Source organism: Dipteris shenzhenensis, chromosome 2 (assembly GCF_047967505.1).
Source record: "Dipteris shenzhenensis isolate YYH24624 ecotype China chromosome 2, Dip_SZ_1.0, whole genome shotgun sequence".
In the NCBI taxonomy this organism is placed as follows: domain Eukaryota; kingdom Viridiplantae; phylum Streptophyta; class Polypodiopsida; order Gleicheniales; family Dipteridaceae; genus Dipteris; species Dipteris shenzhenensis.
Window position 1 is genome coordinate 26,524,226 of NC_141597.1, and position 22,217 is coordinate 26,546,442.

The 22,217-nt window shown below is 48.3% G+C and overlaps 1 protein-coding gene across 1 annotated transcript in view; it reads right to left on the minus strand.

Annotated features, from left to right (window-relative positions):
• The window catches only part of LOC147904554 (ABC transporter B family member 25, mitochondrial-like), a 202,333-nt gene that overhangs the window by 176,899 nt on the left and 3,217 nt on the right, over positions 1 to 22,217 (minus strand). The window contains exons 3-4 of the mRNA XM_087387273.1: positions 2,245 to 2,431; positions 2,044 to 2,105 (exon numbers count right to left, since the gene is read on the minus strand). Coding sequence (XP_087243399.1) covers positions 2,044 to 2,105; positions 2,245 to 2,431 — 249 coding nt within the window. The remainder of the gene's footprint in view (positions 1 to 2,043; positions 2,106 to 2,244; positions 2,432 to 22,217) is intronic.

The window sequence follows — 22,217 nt, forward strand, 5'->3', positions numbered from 1 at the left end:
CTGTCACGCCGTGTACGATCTCTGTGCCCCTCGTCTGGCAGTGCTATGTCGGCTCCCTCCACTGATCCATATATCTCTCATGTCGGCTAGCTCCTCCTCCTCTATCCCAGAGTGCCCTGGGGCCGAGTCAAATGCATAGAAATCCGTGACCTGTCTCTGCGCTCGATCTACCTCAGTACCCTGTGGTGTGGTAGTCCCATCCTCCTACTCTCTGATATGTCGTAGTAGTATCTCCCTGTGTCGTCATATCTCCATCGGGTAGAGCCCAATACACACTTGGTCCTGGAAGTGGATTAGTCGTGAGAGTGGGCCAAAGCCGTACCCCTCCTGAAAAAGGCAATGGTAGCGTCCTCGGATCTCATAGTAGGTTGGGCAGACACATAGAAAGTGCTCCTCTGTCTCGACCACCCCCATCGTGCACAACCTGCAAGTCCGCGGATGCCAATAGCAGATCACGGACATGGTCCAGTGACACCAAGATTCCTTACGGGACCTCAATCAGGCCCACGTGGAGGTCATACTACTCATGAAAAAGACACGATAGGACTTACTCATGACACTTGGAGTTTCTTCTCGTTCATGTTGTTCCCCACGTCCATATATGGTCACTTTCTGGATGTGATCGCCTTTCAGAGCGAGGCTTGCCTAAACCCAATCTCAGATATGTTGAACATTGGGAGTAAGGCCCACTAGGCGCCCAATGGCTACTCTATCATTGAGCTCATGTAGTACACTCTCAACCTGATTCTTGCCCTCTCGTGATAATAAGAGGTGGGAGTCAAGGATGCTACCATTTGAGCTCCTCTAGCCAGACCCGCAACAGTCACCTTACATATCATGGTAGTACTAAGGCACAAGTTGCTCCACAAACAGAGGAAGGGGAAGGGGGGAGAAGAGGGGGAAGGAGGGGAGAGGACAGAAGGGAGGGAAGAGAAAGGACTCGAAAGAAGGAGGGGAAAAGATGAAGGGAAGGAGAGAAAGGAAGAAGGAAGGAAAAGATGGAGGGACGGAGAGAAAGGAAGACAAGCTCATTTCATCACTCTTCCACAGTACAAGCACCACAACAGGCAACAAGGGCCACTGTTCCACCGTACGGGCGGCACAACAGCCAACCAAGGGGGTGGCCCAGTGCATAGCCCAAGGGAATGAATGATTTAGAAGAAAGGATCAATTATTCGGAAGTTCCCCACCAAGGGGAGGGCATCATGCATGAAACCAGAGGCGCTACAACACAGCCTGTCAAGGAGTCGACAGGCGCTGCAACACAACAAGTCATTTGCTGTTTGTGGGCACTGCAACGCAGCCCGTCAAGGGGGCTTCGGGTGCCCAAACCAGGGCAGTCTGAGTCCTGTGGGAAGGAGCTCTTCCAGAGGTCCCAAAGATGTTTGGGCCCTGGGGACTGGGAGCACTGGCAAAGCAAGAGGCCTACGCAGGGTAAAAAGCGGGAGAGGGGAGAGGCTGGCGAGCTAAGCACAAAGCTCACAGTCAACAGGGAGGAGAAGGAGAGAGGAGGACGGAATGAGACTGGACGGGGAAACAGGTGGAGAAAACAGACAGAAAGTGGGGGAGCTGGGAGCAGCACATCGAGCAGGAGATCATTTGCATACTCTGTCATAGCGCTTCTCATTTTGAACACAAAGATTAGCTTCATTGTATTTTGGTTGTAATTTCTAACCACAACCTCGTAAGTAAAACCACCACTTGAAAGTATTGCACATGGCTGCGATTCAAGCCATATATTTTATGCATATTTGGCCAAGATTGTAATTTGCTATGCTGACATAAAAACAAACATCTGAAACATGTCCTATGTACTCATTGCCAACATCAACATCCTCCACATTCCTCCCTCTTTTCCATGTTGGAGCATTTTCACTACTATAGAGTCACTGTCATTAAAGCATAAATGATTTGTCCCACTGTTTTACAGTGGTTGAAATCTCAAATACAACGCACGCTTAACAAAATCCATGAAGAATTCTAATTTAAAAGCATTTTGTTCCTGTTTGATTGAAGACTTAGAGCTGTAGCATGAGTATTCACCTTCCTTGCAACGATCCTAATGGTACGTTGAGAAACTTTTGCAAAAACGGCATTGCGGAGTTCTGACAAGTCAATAAATAGGAGTTAGCAGCTAGATGCAGACATTTTACATCCACTTCAAAAAAGAATAAAGCTGATACCTTTCCCTCCAGTCAATTGAACAGTCTCATTGCTTAAAGGCCATATGGTGTAAATTATTACCATTACAAGCAGCTGCACCAGCACGAGCAATGCCATATCCCACAAGGAGAGCCGGTGGAGTCCCAAATGCCACCATTAACAGTGGGTTGGATGTTGCTGCAGCTGCTGTTGCACCAGCAGCACCCACAGACGCTGACAAACCATCCACTGCATACTTGAACAAGAATGGGACTTGCACATTCAACACCTAGGACACAAAAAATCGCATATCTTATGACAAAGTAATTACATCAATCAGGGAGAAACCACAAAAGTACCTGACACCACAACTGCCACAGCTACCCAAGACCAGATAAGCCTCCCAGTAAAGATGCAATAAAAACGTTAAAATTACTTCAGTCGTGCACCAAAGGGAACCATAAATTGAAGGAAAAAGAGTTCAAGAAGATTGAATTCTACATCTCCTTAAGACATCCATGTACTTGTGACCCTGATAAACGACTTCATTGCCATAACCATGACACTATCTTTCTCCAAAACCACAATGCATATCTTCTAAATAGTATGATATACCTCCACTCCAATGTGTCTTGGGGCTGACTTGAATGTATAGAAGTCTCGTACACTGACATATCGCTGTGTCCGGCCTGATGTCCCCTATGTCACTGTCACCTCCTGTTGTCTGATCTGTCTTAGAAGGTCTCTCTATGTCGCCGCATCTCAATCATGTAGAGACCAATGCAAACCTGATCATGAAAGTGGATCAGTCGAGAATCTGGCCCAAAACTGTGCGCCTCTTGAAAAAGGCAACAGTATCGTCAACGGATCTCGTAGTAGACTGAGCATATACATAAAAAGCTCCTCTGTCTCCACTTCCTCCACTGAGCATAGCTTGCAGATCCTGCTCTCTAGGTGTGCTTGTGGCTGTCCCAATTGTGCGCTCGCGAGAAAGAAAGAAAGAAAGAAGTTTATTAAAGTCTTCGGAAGACTGATGGGTCTGTGAGACTGTGAAAATCTGATACAACCCAGTTGCAAGGGTGGAGCTACTAATCAAGCATCCACACCCATAGAAAAACAAAAAACTATATCCTACATAGTCATATCAAAATAGTAGTCATCTACATATTCGTCCTCATCAGAGCGACTGTCATCATAATACAAAGTGAAGTAAGCTCCAAGGCCACTGTGGTCCCCCCCCATCATCAAGAGTGAGGGAGTGATAACATGAAATCAGAAATAGAGTGTTGCCGGGTCCCTGTGGATGCAATCATACACAGTCTCCTGGTCACAGCTCTACGTCTAACAAGGGCGACAGTCACCCCAGTCGGTTGAGCTCCCACTCTAAACATGGACGGAATATACCCGAGTGTAATATATGCATCAACCCTCTGCCTGAGCTGCCGTGTCACTGGCTCTAGGTCCCGATCATGCCTAGGGCCTGTAGGAGGGAAATCCATGTCATCCGACTGGAAGAACTCGGTGATCCTGCTCTGAGAGGAGTCTATAGTGGTACCCTCCTGTCTCTGAGCTCGGAGTAGGTGCTCACGATGCCTAACTACCTCATGAATGAACGTGACCAAACATCTCTGATCAAGGAAAGAGAGAAATCGAGATAACAACCCAAAGCTCTCTAAATTAACAATAAAATCGTCCTCTAATCTCATAGTAAACCGGCCATCTGAAGATGAAATGCTCCTCTGGCTCAACCTCATGTAGGCCATACAAAGTGCATAAGCGTTAGATCCTCTGCCCAACCACTCTCAATACGGAGTCTATGTGAAGAGACCCGGAACTGCCTAATGGCGATCCTCAATGACTATGGTAAATGAATCCATGTATATCCTCGTGGATCAATAAATCCCTCATCCCAGATATATAGGCAGTGATCCCTGTAGAAGTTGAACTTCACAAGGAGCTCAGTTGGTTCCAACCAGGTTCGGAATGTGTGTAGCTGAAGGAGATCCTCACGTATGACCTTGTTGACCTCATGGTATCTGAGTGGGGAAAACGGTGCATCAAGGCTGTACTGAAAGGGAGGAAGTCTATCCATATGTAACCCTAGTCGCTTAAACCATTTCACTGTGTGTGCAAACCAACATCTCTGGTCACCTACCTCTAATAGCGTCATGGAAGAGGACAATGCCAACCACGGTAATCTGTTGCGTCCAGTGGTGTGATCTACATATGCCTTGACTCGATTTAGGTAGGTATTGAGCTGAAATGCTGCATCAAGCTGTAGCGGTGGAGACCCAAACTCAGCCTGAATGATCTAGGAGGCCTCACGAGCCTATGGGACAAAGTGCACGAAAAGAAAACGCATACAAGCCTCAATGGGCTGGAGCAAAGGGCGCGGTAGGGGCCTTGCTGAGTACTAATCTATACTGATCTGACGAGCTCAAGAAACGATTACAGACTAAAGCAAACTGAGAGGGACTCAAAGCGGAAGCCCAGCACCATGGTGGCTCTCCGTGAGCTATGAAGAGAGAGAGAAAGAAAGAAAGAAAGAAATTTTATTAAAGGTCCACGGAAGGCCATACATGGCCTATGGGACACAAAATCATCCGAAAGGAAAATACATCATCAACGATGCGCCAACTAGGTGGCCTCATCGTGCTAAGATGCCAAAAATGGCTACAAAAATCCTAGATGCAAAATGAAATGAAATAGAGTACCAAAAATGCCTAGATACAAAATGTAAAATATGAAATATGAGGAACATCGTCTTCCCTAAGGGGTCTGTGATCCAAAGAAATGATGGAAGTCATGGCCATCGACCATGCCTCCTGCCATGAGTGTGAAGATCTGGGCAAGTGTCAAATGGGCTGCTGGCGGTGCCAAGTCTCCATGGACGAATCTCCTCCGAAAATCTGCCATCATCCTCCGTCGTCTAGAAATAAAGCGACGGGTACGGCCTCTGTGTAAGATCATCTTGCGGTGCTGCCGGATCATGTCATATGTACATCCTCGGGGTGGAACCATCGGTGCTCTCTGGCAAGATGGGCTATCTCTGTGCTCATGGTCCTGCGCCTCGTCCTGCTCCTCATGAATAACCAGGTCTCTGGCAGGGATGCCACGGTGCTCTCTGAGGAATCTCTCTCTGTATCTGGTGATCTCCCTGATGAACAACGCTAAGCAATACTGATCCTCATACTCCATAATCCGAGAGAGAGGTCCAAATCCATGCCCAAATAAACAGTGAAATCTGCCACGGATCTCATAATATAAAGGGCATCTGCAAACAAAGTGCTCCTCAGTCTCCACCTCCCCCATAGTGCAACAAGGGCATATCCTAGTCTCTCGCTTGGGTCTATGTCCGGTAGCTGTACGACGCATCCTGCCGGCCTTAACGTCTAATCTGTGGGAAGATACCCTAAGCTGGCCAAAGGCAATCCTGAGTGAGTGCGACATATGAACGCCGATATATCCTGGGGATATGATGAAGCCATCCTCTAAAATCCTGAGAAAATGGTCACGATATGTGGCCATCTTCGTAGGAAGCTCCGTGGGATGAACCCAAGTGCGAAACGTGTGTAGCTGCAACAAATCTGCCCTGATAACCTGGCTGAGCTCATGTCGAGTGAGAGGGAGGCGAGGGGCATCTATGCTGTATCGAAATGGTGGCAGCCTATCCATATCCAAGCCCAGCGAGGTGAGCCATGTGTAGAGTGTGTGGTACCAACAAAAAGTATGACCTCTCTCCGCTAACATCTACGAGGATGTCAGTGCTAGCCACAGTAATCGTGCTCTGCCTGCTGTTGAGTCTCCGAGCGCCCTGATCCTATGCAAGTATGTAACTGACTGAAATGCTGCATCTAGCGCTAGGGGTGTAGCTCCGAACTCTGCGAACGTAATCTGATGCGGTACCGTGGGCTTCAATCTGGAGAACATGATGATCTGTAACCTCTCTACTCGTCTCCAATCTGCAACACTGAGATCTCCTGCCCAAAAGGGGCTAGCATACATGACTGCAGGTCTCACCAGCGTATCGAAAAGTAAGGACTTCGTGTCGGGATGCTAAAAATGTGACTGTGCACACTGCCTCTCGAGAAGAGCTAAGGCGGCATACCCTCTACTGATCCTATCTCGTGCTGCATGCGTCATGGTGAAGACTGGACCTCTAAATGTGGCACCCAAATATGTATACTCCCTGACTAGCTCCACCTCCTGCCCATCAAATGTGAAAGAGAACTCGCCTCTCCTATAAACCTGGTATGACGTGTTGAAGACCATGACTTTGGTCTTCCCAAGGTTTACAGACAACCCTCTGTCCTGACAAAAGCTGTGGAGTGCATGGAGATGTGCCTGTAAACCCTGCTGGGAGGAAGAAATAAGAACCACGTCATCTGCATAGAGGAGAATCGGTATCGTGGATCCTGCCAGTAAAGAACCTGTACCACCCATCGTCTGTATGTACATCTCTAACTCATCGATATAGAGACCAAAGAGTGTCGGAGACAAAGGACACCCCTGCTTCACCCCTATCGTACTGCGTACTTCCGCCGACAGCCCCGCCCGTGTCCTGACTCTACCTGTGACTCTCTCATACAAGGCCATGATCGCCCATTGAATCTCCCCATTGAATCCCAAGTCACGAAGTCGTTGGAAGAGTCTGAAACGCGGCACAGTGTCAAATGCCTTTCTGAAGTCCACGAAGCAACAATAGAGCCGTTGCTTACGTGACTTCGCCTCCTCAATCAAAGCCCTGAGTATGAAGATATGATCTAGAGTCGAGTGCTCTGCACGAAATCCTGCCTGCCCTCTAGCTCTCATGCCTGTCGCCTCGGCATGGTCATTTATATGTCCTTCTAGAATGGTCGCATAAATCTTGGCCATGACATGGCCAATCATAATGGTCCTGTAGTTCGACGCCTCCAAAGGATCCCCCGACTTGTGTATGGGTACTATAGTATTTTCTAGCCAACTAGGTGGAAGACCTGTACAAATGGACTCGTTAAAAAGACGGGAGAGGACTGTAGCTAAGGCATCAATCCCATGGATTACATACTCCGCTTGCAATCCATCATGGTCCTTAGCTCTCCCAGTCTTCAAACGATGAGCTGCTGCTCGGACACTATTGGATGAGAATAAGGCAGAGGAGGTGGGTCTAGGCACATGGGATAAGTCGATCTGTGGCTGGTCTGGAATATCATATAAAGTGGAAGTATAGGCAAGCCAAACCTGCGGGTCTGTAAGAGGAGTTTGAGATTTCAAGCGAAGGAATTTCTTCCAGAATTCCTTGGAATCACAGCTGAAAAGTAAACTTCTCAGCTCCTCCTCATTCCGGGCTAGAAATTGGCACTTTTTGCGTCGCACCAAACGCTTGTAACTCTTCTTGGTCTCAATGAGGAGGGGAGACTTATCCTGTGTCTCAAGGCGAAGCTTCCTGCGGAGTTCTTTACACTCCTCATCATACCATCCATTACAAGGCACAAGACCGACTGGTGGAGGACTGGATGTGTGGCAAGTGACGGGGAAGGACTTGTGGGCTGCCGAGATGATGGAGGTATGTACAAGGTCCCACCGATCCTGTGTGGAGGAAGGGTAGGGCATCGAGAAGGTGCGGACGGAGAAGACCACTCAGGTGCTGGCTATAAATATCATCAAACTGGTGGTCAAAATGAACCTCATAGTATGGCTGACGCTCATGATGTCTAGAAGGGGGGGCATGAGGAATCTGGGTAAGAATAAAGTGCAGACGTGCATGATCAGCTGAAGGCATAAAAGGGTCGACTGTGAGGTTATGTACAAAAGGGATTAAAGTCGGGGGACCCAAGACGTAATCAATGACGCTCGTACCACCACCCGCGAAGGGAAAACATGTGGCTGTGGATGAATGCGGCCACTGTCGAAGTCCATTATAAATGACCATGCCGTGCGATGAGAGAAGCTCCAATAGGCGATGTCCCTGATCTGTCACCTCTACCCCTCTATCTGAAGATAAACGTGGAAAACTCTTATCTGGGGCAGCTGGAACTAAGACTGGATCCTCAGCAAAGTCCAAAATCTCTGCCTGTCTGTCTGATGTCCTCGCGTTGAAGTCTCCTAAAAGGATGACCTCTCCGCGGCGTGAGTACTCCAATACATCGGCTGACAAATCCTCAAAAGGTGACTGTCCTGGTCCATCTGAGGCATAACGAGACTGTCTCGGGGGAAAGTAGCATACTGCAATAAACAAGTCTCTCAGGGGGGGTCTCCTGATCCGTACCCAAAGATATCTGGCCCGATGGTCTCTCCTCATGACTGTGAGTATCGATCTGAGATGCTCTCTATAAAGAACTGCCACACCGCCAGATCCTCTGACTCCTCCTGATCGTCTAGTCTGCTGTCGAAAGACAGACTCCCAGGCATACCCTGTCACCTGCGGCAAGCCTCTCTCTGGGCTCTCATGGGTCTCTGTAAAGAAGACGATGTCCTGATCAAAAAAGGCCTCTCGTAAGTTGCCAGGCTGAGCTGTGAGGGAACCATTACAGTTCCAAACTGCGAAACTCAAGCTATCTGGCAGACTACGTGTCCCATAGGCCTCGTGTCGTCAACTGTGGGCTCCAGCCGGTCTAGATCGCATAGCTCCTATCAAAAGTCTGCCCTCTCTGATCACGGCCCACTTGCCCTCACGACGGGCTACATCCCTCTGTGCAATGAGACGTCTATGCTCCTCCCACTGAAGAGCTGTAAGGTCCTCATCCATGTGAATCTGTGGATGGTCCCTCAATCTGGATCTCCTTCGTAATACTGCGAGACGGGCCTCAGCATCTCTGAATCTGATGATAAGTGGCTGGTGCCGTGCTGGATCCCGGCCCACTCGATATGCAGCTACTATGCCATGATCCTGAACTCCGAGTGTCCCATATATGAAATCTGTCGCCTGATCCATGGCTGATCTCGTATCTGATCGCTCAACTCCGCGGATGCGGATGTTGAGGGCCTTCTGAGCTCGCCGCTGACTCTCGGCAATAGTCTCAGAGACTGTGGTCTGCTGGGCCTGTGGGGCTCTACGCACAACGTCCACCCACTCTGAGGTCTTTTGTACCTCTGTCTGCAGTGTGGCCAACCTCTCCTCAACTGCTGCACTAGCTGGAGGAGCTACATGCAGCTGCTGGAGGCGATCATCGCATGCCACAACATGCTCCTGAATGCGTGCCTCCAGCTGCACTATGCGCTCAGCATGTGTCCGTAACTGGATGTCCCGATCAATATCTCTGGTATGAAGCTGGCGAATATGGGAGTCCTGATCAAATCTATGACTCTCAACTGTCGATAGCTGATCAGTCAGTGTGTGTATCTGTGCTGTGAGAGACTGAATCGCAGCGCCCTGAAGTCTGCAAGTCTCCATGCACTGCATAACTAAATCTCTCAATCGCAGATTATCTGCCAGGACTGCTTCCACTGTGGAGGGTGAAGGGGAGAGGGGGTACAAGGATGAGGGGGTAAGAGGGTAAGAAGGTGAGTAAAGGAGGGGTGCAGAAAATGGAGGTCCTGAAGAGAGAGATCCGGTAGAAGGAAGTAGGGAGTCAGGGACCGAAGAAGAGCCTACACTAGGGGAGGAAGGGGCTGAAAGGGAGGGTCGGTGGGGAGAGGTGGGAAGAAGCTGGGTAGGGACTAGGGGAGGGGAAGAAGAGGAGGGAGGAGGCTGGGTAGGGAATAGGGAAGGGGAGGAAGAGGAAGGAAGAGGATGGGTAGGGACTAGGGGAGGGGAGGAAGAGGAAGGAAGAGAGAGAGAGAGAGAGAGAGAGAGAGAGAGAAAGTCATATTAACGTCTGCAAGAGACCTCACGGGTCTATGGGACAAAGTACAAAATGTCAAAAAGACTTACAACATCTGGATAAGCCAAAGGGTCGAGGAGTGCACATGGCATCTCAGCTCGATTATTATATCACACCGATACATACTAGGACTATAAAACTAATAGAAGTGGCCTTCATAACATCAGTTTAAGACTGAGACTCTTTAGGTTTAGATTTGAAATCTATAATTAGTGTTATTCCATCTCGATACACAGCCCATTTTCCAGCTTTACGTGCATCCTTCATTTTGGTGAGCTCGTAAGGTGAGTTCTTCAGAGACCCAAATCCTTGTGCCCTTCAACTTGTTTGTCTGTCAAAGAACCTTAATTCTTCCCGCTCTCTCCTTGAAAAACACTTGTACTTGCATTCATGTTTGGGAGACACAGCTGATATCATTATGATCCCACTCTACTTGTGGTATTTCCTTCTTGAGACATGCAATCCTCTCCTCGTCTGCTGTGTAATCCTCTAAGGGCCAAGGCAATCCTTGGGAAGCCCTCCAATGCATAGTATCTTCTTATTGCGTGCTATAGCCATTCTCCAAGCCCTTCACTGAAGCTAACCCCCCAGGCTGAGCCAAGGGCTCAGCTCAGCCGGGGGTAACAGGTTGTACGGAGGCGGCGGCTATGTACGGAGGTGACGACTGCTGTACGGACGACGGCGACGAGCAGTGTACGGCGACCTACTGTACGGTGCTGCTGTACGGCGACCTGTTGTACGACCTCAGAGAGAGAGAGAGAGAGAGAGAGAGAGGCGAAGAGGCTGAGCGGGGAAAGAGAGAGAGAGCAAAAAACCCTGGATACAATAGAAAAAACTAAAGAGTGTAGAGGCTGAGCGGAGAGAGAGAGAGAGAGAGAGAGCGAGAGAAGAAAGAAAGAAAGAAAGATATGCTAACGTCCAGAGGCCTCGCGGGCCTATGGGACAAAGTGCAGAGTACACCAAAAGGAAAAAACTCATACAAGCCACAAAGGGCTGGAGCAAAGGGCGCGCTACGGCCCTTGCTGAGTACTATGCTGAAATAAAGAGAGCTCACTAGCTCAAGCAAAATCAAGTATGAAACATATCATATCATACCATATCATGTGCTATCTCCTATCTGGAGCAAGCTGAGAGCTGGAGCTGGAACTCAGAATCCCAAACCCGGCACTCTGTTGGCTCGTCTATGAGCGGTGAAAATGTCTCGTCTGGCTCTCTCATGTTGTGGTGGCGGAGGGGAGCATGGTCTCCTCGATCTCTGAACCCACTGAGCTATGTTCAGAGTGACCCCTCGTCTCGAACGGTCCCCTCTAAGGAACGCTATGATAGGACAAACCTCAATCGAGTGTGCTCTGGTCGCTCTCCGTGTCTCGGATGGCCTCTGCAATCCTCTCTCAGTAATCTAGACTGCCCGCATATCAGCTAGCTCCTCCTCCACTCCACTGTGTCCTGGAGCTGACTCAAATGCATAGAAATATGTGACATGTCATTGTGTCTGGTCAACCTCGGTATCCTGTGCTCTGGTCGCCTTCTTTTGCTCTCTAATCTATCGTAGCAGGGTCTCCCTGTGTCGGCGCATCTCAAGCACATATAGATCCCAATGAAGACATGGTTATGGAAGTGGATCAATCGTGATAGTGGACCGAAGCCACTCCCATCCTGATAGAGACAGTGGTATCGCCCCCTGATCTCGTAGTAGTCTGGGCAGGCGTAGAGAAAGCGTTCCTCTTTCTCAACCACTCCCAGTGTGCACAGCATGCAGGTCCGCTGCTCTCTGGGTATACGTGTTGCTCTCCCTGTCTCAATCCTCAGCTGATATGATGAAACCCGCATCTGCCCAATGGCGATCCTCAGTGCATGTGAGACTCTTCTGTCCTCGAGATACAGGAATCTGATGATGAATCCCTCCCCCAAGACGTTCAGCAAATGGTCACGGTAGAGCTAGGTCTTTGTGGGGAGCTCCTGAACCCCCAGACATGTGGAGCTAGAGAAGATCTAACCATATGATACAATTAATCTCATCTCGCAGGATTGACTCAGGGGGTGCATCCATACTATATTGAAAGGGAGGGAGCCTGTCCATCTAAATCCCATGTCTGGCGTGGATATACGTGCATACCATGTGTCCGCCCCACTCTCTTAGCTAGTCGTCTTGATGACTCCAGAGCCAGCCTCAGTAGTCTCCAATGAGCCAAGTCCGAGACTCTATGAATGAATGTCACTGTCTAAAAGATGGCATCGATCTGTAGTGGCGTCATGGCAAACTCTGCCTGTACTATCTCATGCGGGACCGAGAGGTTGCTCCGAATCATCCTAGATCCCATGGTCACCTGTAGCCGCTCAAATCTCCTCCACACTCCTATCCGTAGATCCCATCCCCAGAAGGGGGCTGCATACATGGCAATCGGTCGCACTAGCGTATCGAAAGTCAGCACTTCGTCGATGGATCCTGAAAGTCTGTCTGGAAGCACTGTCTCTCCAATCGGGCTAGAGCACCCCGTCCCCGTGTGAGTCATGTATGGGTTGCATGTGTCATAGTGAAAGGGGACTTGTGAAGACTGCTCCCAAATATGTGTAGGAATCCACTATCTCCACTAGCTCGTCTCGATAAGTGAAGCTAAGTCAACGAATCACTGCATGTGAGGTGTTGAAGATCATAACCTTGGTCTTCCCATGGTTGACTGTCACGTCTCTCTCTCTACAGAACACCTCTAGGGCCTCCAAATGTCTCTACAGCCCCTCCATTGAGGATGAGATAAGGACTATGTCATCAGCGTATAGCAATATCTGTATCATGAGCAGCTAGTAGTGATCCTTCGCCTCCTAGGCGGTCTATGAAGGAGGTAATCCCATCAATGTACAGCCCAAAGAGAGTCGGTGAGAGGGGGAGGCCCTGCTTCACTCCGATCGTACTCTCGACCCAATCCGATAGGCCACCTGGTGACTAACTCATATAGGCTCATCACCCCCAATACAAGTGTCTCTGGAATCTGCAACTCCTGTAATCTCCTGATCATGCGGGATTGTGGAACACTGTCAAAAGCCTTCCGAAAGTCTACAAAGCATGTGTAGACTTTTTGGTGTCTAGACCTCACCTCCTGAATGATAGCCCTCATAGTGAAGATGTGATCTAGGGTAGAGTGATGTCTCCGGAATCTTGCCTGTCCTAGTGCCCGTTGCCTCCAAGCCTTTGTATGACTGCTGAATTCCCTCTCTAAAACTGCAGAGAGAGAAAGAAAGAAAGAAAGAAAGTGTATTATTGTCCACTAAAGGCCAAAATGGGCCCATGGGACATCAAGAACTCTGCGTACAAGATAGCACAAAATCAACGTGCCACAAAGAAGAGGCATCGTCGAATATCATCTAAGTGCTACGCAATACAATGCAAGTGAAAGTACATACTGTCAAATCCGAGCCTAAATAGAAAGTAAGCTAGATGCAAGGAAACCGCCCCTGGGTGCAAAATGGGGGGATGAGTACAATATGTCAATGCAAAGATACAAGTCCATGTATCACGGAGTCTGAGAACCAAAATAATACTGGAAATCCTGTCCATCGACTCTGCCTCCTGCTATGAGAGTACAAATCTGAGCAAAAGTGAGGTGAGCGGCTGGTGGGGCGAGATCTCCATGAGTAAGTCTCCTCCGAAAAGCTGCCATCATCCTGGATCGTCTGGAGATGAAGCGGCGAGTACGTCCCCTATGTAACAAGATCCTGTGGCGTCTACAAACCATCTCATATGTACATCCACAGGGTGGAGACATGTGTCCTGTGTGAGCTCTGACCTCCTCGTGCTCCTCCTGATACCTGTCATCTGGTATAGCGTGTGTCTGAGCTCTATCGGGCTGGGCTCTATCACGCTCCGGTCTGTGCTGATGGTCTCTGAGGTAGTGTCGTCGAAGCATAGTGGCCTCCCTGACATAAAGAGCTAGGCAATGCTGATCCTCATAATCCATCACTCGTGAGAGAGGTCCAAAGCCATCCGTGAAGAGATAGTGGAATCTCCCTCTGATCTCATAATATAGCGGGCATCTGCAAATGAAGTGCTCCTCTGACTCCACCTCTCCCATGGTGCAACAAGGGCAGATCTTGGTCTCTCGGCCTGGACGCCGTCCATCCTCCATGCGTCGCATCCTACCAGCCTCTATCTCGAGCTGATGCGAAGAGACTCTAAGCTGGCCAAGGGAGAGAGAGAGAGAGAGAGAGAGAGAGAGAGAGAGAGAGATTTTATTAAAGTCTTCAGAAATTTTATTAAAGTCTTCAAAGAGAGAGAGAGAGAGAGAGAGAGAGAGAGAGAGAAATTTTATTAAAGTCTTCAGAAGACCGATGGGTCTATGAGTCTGTGAAAAACCTGGTACAAATGAGCTGTGAGGGTGGAGCTACTAAACGAGCATCCACACCAATGCAAAAATGCAAAAAATGCAAAATAGTAAGTACTAAGTACAACATAGTCATGTCAGTGGTCGACTACATATCAATCTTAGCAGCAGCAGCATCATCATCATCATCAACAACATCATCATAAGGACATCAAGGTGGGCGAGGTGGCATGAACGCGGCAATAGGGTGTTGTCACCCGCTCACAGGTGTTGCCCTATGAGGTCTCCTGGTCATAACTCTGCATCTAACGAGCTACAGTAACCCCTGTCAGCCGGGATCCAACTCTGAACAGGGAGGGTATATCCCCAAGTGAAATCTGTGCATCAACCCTCTGTCTGAGCTGTCGAATCGCTGGCTCTAGGTCACGATCATGTCGAGGTCTCGCCCTGTGGGGGTCCCTGTGGTTTGGCAGAAAGAACTCCATGATGGAGCTCTATGAGGGGTTTGTCAAGGGAGAGATATGCTCCTGCCTCCGTGATCAAAGTAGCCTATGGGCGTTCAAGGTGTTGAGAGAGACTTGACACTCAACCTTGGGAAGACCAAGGTCATGATCTTCAACACCTCACGCACTATGCTACCTCGGCATAGCTTCACGCGAGCCAGTGGAGACCATAAAAATACTTGGGGACAGTTTTCTCAAGTATTCAGGATGATTCATGCAGCCAGGGCACCGCTCACACGTGGACAGGGAGCTCTAGCCCAACTTGAGAGACAGTGCTTTCAGGCACATTTTCAAGACCCGCTCGACGAAGGGCTGGCTTTTTGACACACTAGTGAGACCGACTATCATGTATGCAGCACCTTTTAGGATGAGTGACCTTCCAACAACGGCGTGGAGGAGATTTGAGCAGCTACAGGTGACTATGGTTCTAGGATCATTCGGAGTAAGCCCTCAACCCCCCATCAGAGAGTGCAAACAGAGTTCGCCATGACACCTCTTCAAATTGATGCCCTTTTCCAGACAGTGACTTTCCTCCACAGAGTATGGGCCTTACCTCACTAGAGATTACCGAGACTAGCATTAGAGACATCCATACGGTTAGTAGAGAGTGGGACCGACGCAGTGGTATGCACGTGTATCCACATGGTTTGCCGGTCATGGTATCCAAATGGACCGGCTTCCCCCCTTCCAGTACAACATGGATGCACCACCCGAGCCGATCCCTCAAGATGAGTTTAACAGTATTTACGGTTAGACCTCCTCCAGTTACATACATCACAAGCTTGGGGGGGGGGACCACACGCTCCCTACCAAGGTCTAGTTCTATCTTGACCTCTTCTTAAGATTATCAAAGGATGAACTCATCATCAGACCCTAGTACCTTGAGGACAAAGGAGTCTCACATGCACTGAGGATTGCCATTGGACAAATGTGGATCTCGTCACATCAGCTGGGGATTGAGGCCAGTAGAGTTGCAAGTATACCTAGAGAGCAGCAGATCTACAGGCTATGCACACTGGGGGAGATTGAGACTAGCCTCTTTCAGGATGGACACAGTTTTGGTCCACTCTCTTCAATTCTGATGTATCTGCATAGTAGAAATATTTTCATTAGGATTAGTATTGGGAATCTTTTAGGCGTTCCAATTGGATTTTGGTATTCACTGTAAGCTTGGTGGTCCCTCAGATGTACTTTCACTTGCATTGTATTGCGTAGCACTTAGATGATATTCGACGATGCCTCTTCTTTGTGGCACGTTGATTTTGTGCTATCTTGTATGCAGAGTTCTTGATGTCCCATGGGCCCATTTTGGCCTTTAGTGGACAATAATACACTTTCTTTCTTTCTTTCTTTCTCTCTCCGTCACCCCGAGAGACAGCTCGACAGACACAGAGACAAGAGCTCTTCATATCCCATCAGAGAGCCACCATGGTGCTGGATACATGGAGCCTATGCATGTACTTGAAGCATTAGCTCTGAGCACCTGATGCTATTTTGCTATTTTGTTCACTAGCTTAGCACTTTAGCATTCAGCAAGGGCCTTAGTGAGCCCTTTGCTTCAGCCCATGCTGCATCAGTCTGTACTTGATGGAGATGAGACGTCACAGAGAAACCCTCCTTCATCAAATCATAGAGGGAGAGAGGGCGATTCAGCAGGGGGCTGTGGATCGAGTTCGACGACACGTCACATATTTCTGCACAATCGAGTCTGGCCTTGGACATGTCAAGATAGAGGATGAGGAGATTGACGACATGAGGGTAGTATGGACCAGTGAGACGAGATGACGACGGGGGGAGACAGCCAGAGACACTGGGCCACCCATGATGCAACGACAGACTAGAGCGCGCGCGAAGGAGGTTCAGCCTCTTACTGTTCTAGTAGGAGGAGATTGGCCGACCAGAGGTGGTACTATTTATATGGCCCACTAGATACAGAGAGCTCGGAGACAATGGCACCTGGATATGTCTTCTGAGTCCTTAACAAAGATTGATTGAGTACAGCTATTGGTCATTACTTCTAGATTTGGAGTTTACATGTTTTGTATCTCTTATTTTAGTGTTGTACCAACAAAGGGTCCGAGTGTGCCCTTTGCCTCAGCCCTTTGTGGCTTGTATGAGTATGTGTCACATTTGATTATGTACTTTGTCTCATAGGCCCGCGAGGCCTCTCGGAGATGTTAATACACCTCTCTCTCTCTCTCTCTCTCTCTCTCTCTCTCTCTCTCTCTCTCTCTCGGATCTCCCTCGGTCAGTTTAGGGTCTCGTCACACCGATTACGGATCGAGAGCGAACGCGCAGAGGGTATCCCACGAGAGGGCCGCCTTTGCCCACTTTGCGACTTGCTGGAGATCGAGTCGGAGGAGCACTTTGCTTTCAGATGTCCTATCTATTATGCCATTCGAGGCCGGTACCACTACCTCTTCCGCGACGGAGTCGGCCCCCTCCCACACATGCTGCAGTTCCCGGATCAGCAATGCCTAGCCGCTTTCTTACATGAGATGACTCGCCACCGAGATACCTCTCTCCGAGCACGACGACACGAGCAGCACACACAGTGTGAGGACACCCAGCGGCCCATCACTGATTTCTTCCAGTCACAGGATACCTCTCCTCAGTCTAGCCGACGACGCGGACGTGAGCGAGAGCCAGAGCCACGACAGCTGCGCCAGCGGACAGACTCACACATCCGGGTCCATGACATCTCGTCTCTGCTCTCTGCCCGCCCCACCGGGGTTACTGTTGCCCCCGACGACCGAGCTCGACTAGGCCGCGTGACGTCAGAGGCTAATCATCTATCGCAGGGTTTTTTCCGGCCTCCCATTTGACGAACACTCTATGATTGGTCTCTGACGATCACCACCTGCACATATATACTGTATCTCCCCCCTCTGCCCCATTTTTGGTGCCCCCCCCTTCCTTTTTGTATCATCTGGAGGTAGACACATATTTTTTGTATCAGGACTAGACACACCGTCCTTCATAACCTCTTTTTTGTAGAAACGGTTGGCTGGCCCGTTTTGAGACCGCCACCGTTATGCTCATTGTATCAGTTATCTTTAGTCTCATAGACCTTCGTCTCCCGAAGACTTTAATAAACTTTCTTTCTTTCTTTCTTTCTCTCTCTCTCTCTCTCTCTCTCTCATTCATGGATCCCATGGACGCTAGGAACTACCATACCCTCATGATTGGCCACACTTGGGCCAAGATTTATGGTTCAGCACTAGAGAGAGATCAATGGCCACACAGAGGCCCATCGACAAAGGGCTTTAGGTCAGGGAGGTTTTCGGAGACAGCACTCCGCCCTAGACCACATCTTCAACCTGAGGGCTATCATTGAGGAGGCAAGGTGGAGACGCCAGAAAGTCTATGCTTGCTTTATAGACTTTCGGAAGGCCTTCGACACTGTCTCATGATTCCGCATAGACAGGAGGCTACAAGAGATGCAAATTCCAGAGATCTTGATTTGGGGGGGGATGAGCCTGTACGAGTCTGTCAGAAGGAGAGTTCGTGCCCCATGAGGCCTATCGGATTGGGTTGAGAGCACGATCGGGGTGAAGCAGGGATTGCCCCCTTTCACCAACTCTTTTCAGGTTCTACATTCATGAGATCACATCCTTTATATAGGAGGCAAGGGATCACTACTTGCTCTGATTTGATGACACAGATACTACTATATGCGGATGACATAGTCCTCATATCATATTCAGCAGAGGGACTACAGAGACATCTAGAGGTCCTAGAGGTGTTCTGCAGAGAGACAGACTTGACAGTTAACCTTGGGAAGACCAAGGTTATGATCTTCAACACCTCACGAGTAGTACTTCATCAACAGAGCTTCACTTACCGAGGTGAGTTAGTGGAGATAGTGCAGTCCTGCACATACTTATGGGGAGTTTTCATAGGACCAGTCTTCACGATGACCTACGCAACCAAGGCACGACTCACACGAGGACGGGGCGCTCTAACCCAACTAGATAGACAGTGCTTCTAGGCTCACTTTCAAGATCCACCGACGAAGGGCTGGCTTTTTTACATCCTCGTGAGGCCGGCTACCATGTATCCAGCACCCTTCTAGGGATGTTATCTCCCACAGACAGTGGAAGAAATTCGAGAGGCTACAAGCGAGCATGGGATCTAGGATGATTCGGAGTACGCCCTAAGTCCCACATTCCATCATACAGGCAAGGTTCGCCATGACACCACTTCAGATCGATGCCATCTTTCAGACGATGACTTTCTCCATAGAGTCTGGGAGCTACCCGGCTAAAGATTGTCAAGGCTAGCACTAGAGTCATCCAGACAATTAGTAGAGAGCGGATGTCACGATCTGTGACGTATTCCTTTCTCTATACCTTAGACTTATGGATGGTTTGATGAATGGACACTTGTAGAAGGGTATGCCCTTTCGACGCAACACTTCCTATGAGGCACAACCCTTCACAAGAGACATTCTATTGAAGAGACACTTCTATTGTAATGTACCCTCTCATCAAAGGTCACACCCTTCACAAGGGGTACACACTTCTTCATGCACATACACTTTGGAGTACACACCTTTTCATGTGTGACTCTTCACTCTCTATATAAGAGATGCCCAACTGTATGGATGACACACTACAGACACTCGAGCAATACAAATATTCCTTGTTCTCTGCTATTTTCAGTCTTCTTTTTGTTCCTTAGCACATTTCTAAATATAGTAAATCTAGGATTTATTACAGTGGTATCAGAGCAAATTTCACTCCTGCCTGTAGGAAATGCCCCCCACCTTCTAGCGCCTATCTGATACATCTCTTTTCGCTAGAAGGATATCCGCGCACATTGTGCATGGAAGAGATGGAGAGAATGAGCGTAAAATTTTTTAGCGCCAACCCCACCTAAAGTCATCAATGGCCTCTCCATCTCCCCCACATCACGAGTTGATGTGAATGGACACGACAAAAATCATGTCTTTTGATGTGCTTGGTCTGTCCCAAAACCAAGGGATGCACCTTTTCCACCATCGGACACACACCTTTTGATGAAGAGTTTTGACTCCTCACCCAAGGGACACACCCCATCGTGGAAAAAAGGACACATCTTTTCGTGTGGGGACACCCCTTTTTAAAACAGGGTCACACCCCTTCATGAAAAGGTACACGTATTCCAAGGGTCACACCCCTTAGAATAGGCACACCTTTTGGCACCAAGCACCCTACAAAAGGGTACCTAGACATTGCCTCGCATCGATGACCTCTTCGATCAACTTCTACACGCAACACAATTCTCAAAGATTGATCTTCTTTCAAGATATCATCAAATTCGCATACGAGCACGCGATGAGTACAAGACAGCTTTTTGAACAAAGTATGGACACTATGAATGTTTGGTCATGCCTTTTGGGTTAAACAATGCCCCGGCCACATTCATGACACTAATGAACGACATCTTCAGGCCTTTCCTCGATAAGTTCATCATCGTTTACCTCGATGACATCCTCGTTTTCAGCAGATCCCTACATGAGCACAAACAACATCTTCACCAAGTTTTTGAAGTTCTCCGCGCAAATTCTCTCTACATCAACATTGAGAAGAGAGTTCTTCAAGACCCAACTCGAATATTTGGGACATGTTATTTCAGCTCAAGGCATCTCTGTGGATCCCAAGAAGGTCGAGGTAATCCGAAACTGGCCTACTCCTAAGAATGTTCATGATGTCCACTCTTTTCTCAGATTGGCAAACTTCTACCATACAAAGGTCTATCAGTTTTCTGAAATCGCAGCTCCTATGTCCGAATTATTGAAAAGCACAGCAGTTTTTCACTGGCTTCCCAAAACACAGTATAGTTTCCAACAACTCAAGCAAGCACTCACTACCACACCAGTTATGGCTATTGCTGACCCAAACCTTCCATTTGAGGTCATGACCGACGCTTCCGACATCACTACAGGAGCAGTCTTGATGCAAGAAGGCAGAGTTATTGCTTTTGACAGCCATAAACATTCTGATATCCAAACCCGATACCCGATTTATGATAAGGAGTTTCTTGCCGTTGTACATGCTTATCGCTCTTGGAAACATTATCTCATGGGAGCCGACTCGGTGGTCAAGACAGACCATCACTCTCTAAAGTATATCTTTACTCAGCCAGTCATGAACGCTCGACAAGCACGCTGGGTTGAGTTTCTGGCCAACTTTCACATGACCATTGAGTACATTCCAGGACTACGCAATGTAGTTGCAGATGCTCTCAGCAGGTTAACTCTAGCATCAGCTATGGTAATCTCTACATTATCTGCGGATGTTCCGAATTCATTCAAAGGGAAGTATTTCAATGATAAAGACTTCGGCACAGCAATACAAGTTCTTTCAAAAGATCAACCTTCGACTTCCGAACATAAGATTTTCTCATCCTATTCTTATACGGACGATTTTCTATATTATCAAGATCACGTCTGTGTACCACATGACAAGGATGTTCGACGTCTTTTGTTAAAATAGTATCATGTAGTTCCTTATGCTGCTCATCCAGGCATCAACAAGACTTATAGGTTACTCAGTGCAACATACTACTGGCCTCATATGAAAAGCGACGTCATCAAAATGGTTACATCTTGCTTATCTTGTCAACAAATGAAAGCAAGCCGACGACTTCCAACAGGACTTCTTCAGCCTCTTCCAGTTCCAACTGAAAGGTGGGAAAGTATTTCCATGGATTTCATTACAACACTACCACGATCTTCCAGAGGTAACACTCAGATTATGGTAATTGTTGATCGATTGTCCAAAATGGCACACTTTGTTGCTTGCAAAAGAAGTGCACACGCTCCGGACATCGCCAAACTCTTCATACAACACATCTTCCGACACCATGGATTGCCCAAGAATATCGTATCCGACAGAGATCCTAAGTTTACCAGTCACTTTTGGATTTCACTGTTCGAATCTTTGGGTACAACTCTACTGTTCAGTTCAGCCTACCACCCAGAATCAGATGGCCAGACTGAAAGAGTCAACTAAGTTCTGGAAGAAATGCTTCGACATTATATTCAGTCACGCCTAGCAGCTTCGGAAGAGTATCTACCACTCCTTGAGTTTGCTTATAATAACTCTTTCCATAGTGCCATCAACATGACTCCATTCCAAGCAGCTTATGGACACACTCCGATTGTACCAACGAATTTTGTGCTTCAACATCGAGTGGCCCTAGCTGATCAACTGGTTCAAGAAATGCAAGACATTAGGGATCATATGCGAAAAGCGCAAGAGCGGTATCAACGGTCTGCCAACAAACATAGACATCACCTGGAATTTGACACTGGTGACATGGTGCTATTATTTGTAGCCCCACATCGCTATAAGACGGTTAAGTCTGTGTTTCCTAAATTGCGACCAAGATACTAAGGACCTTTCCGGATCGTCAAGAAAAATTCACCTTTAAGTTACAAATTGGAATTACCACCATCATGGGGTAAA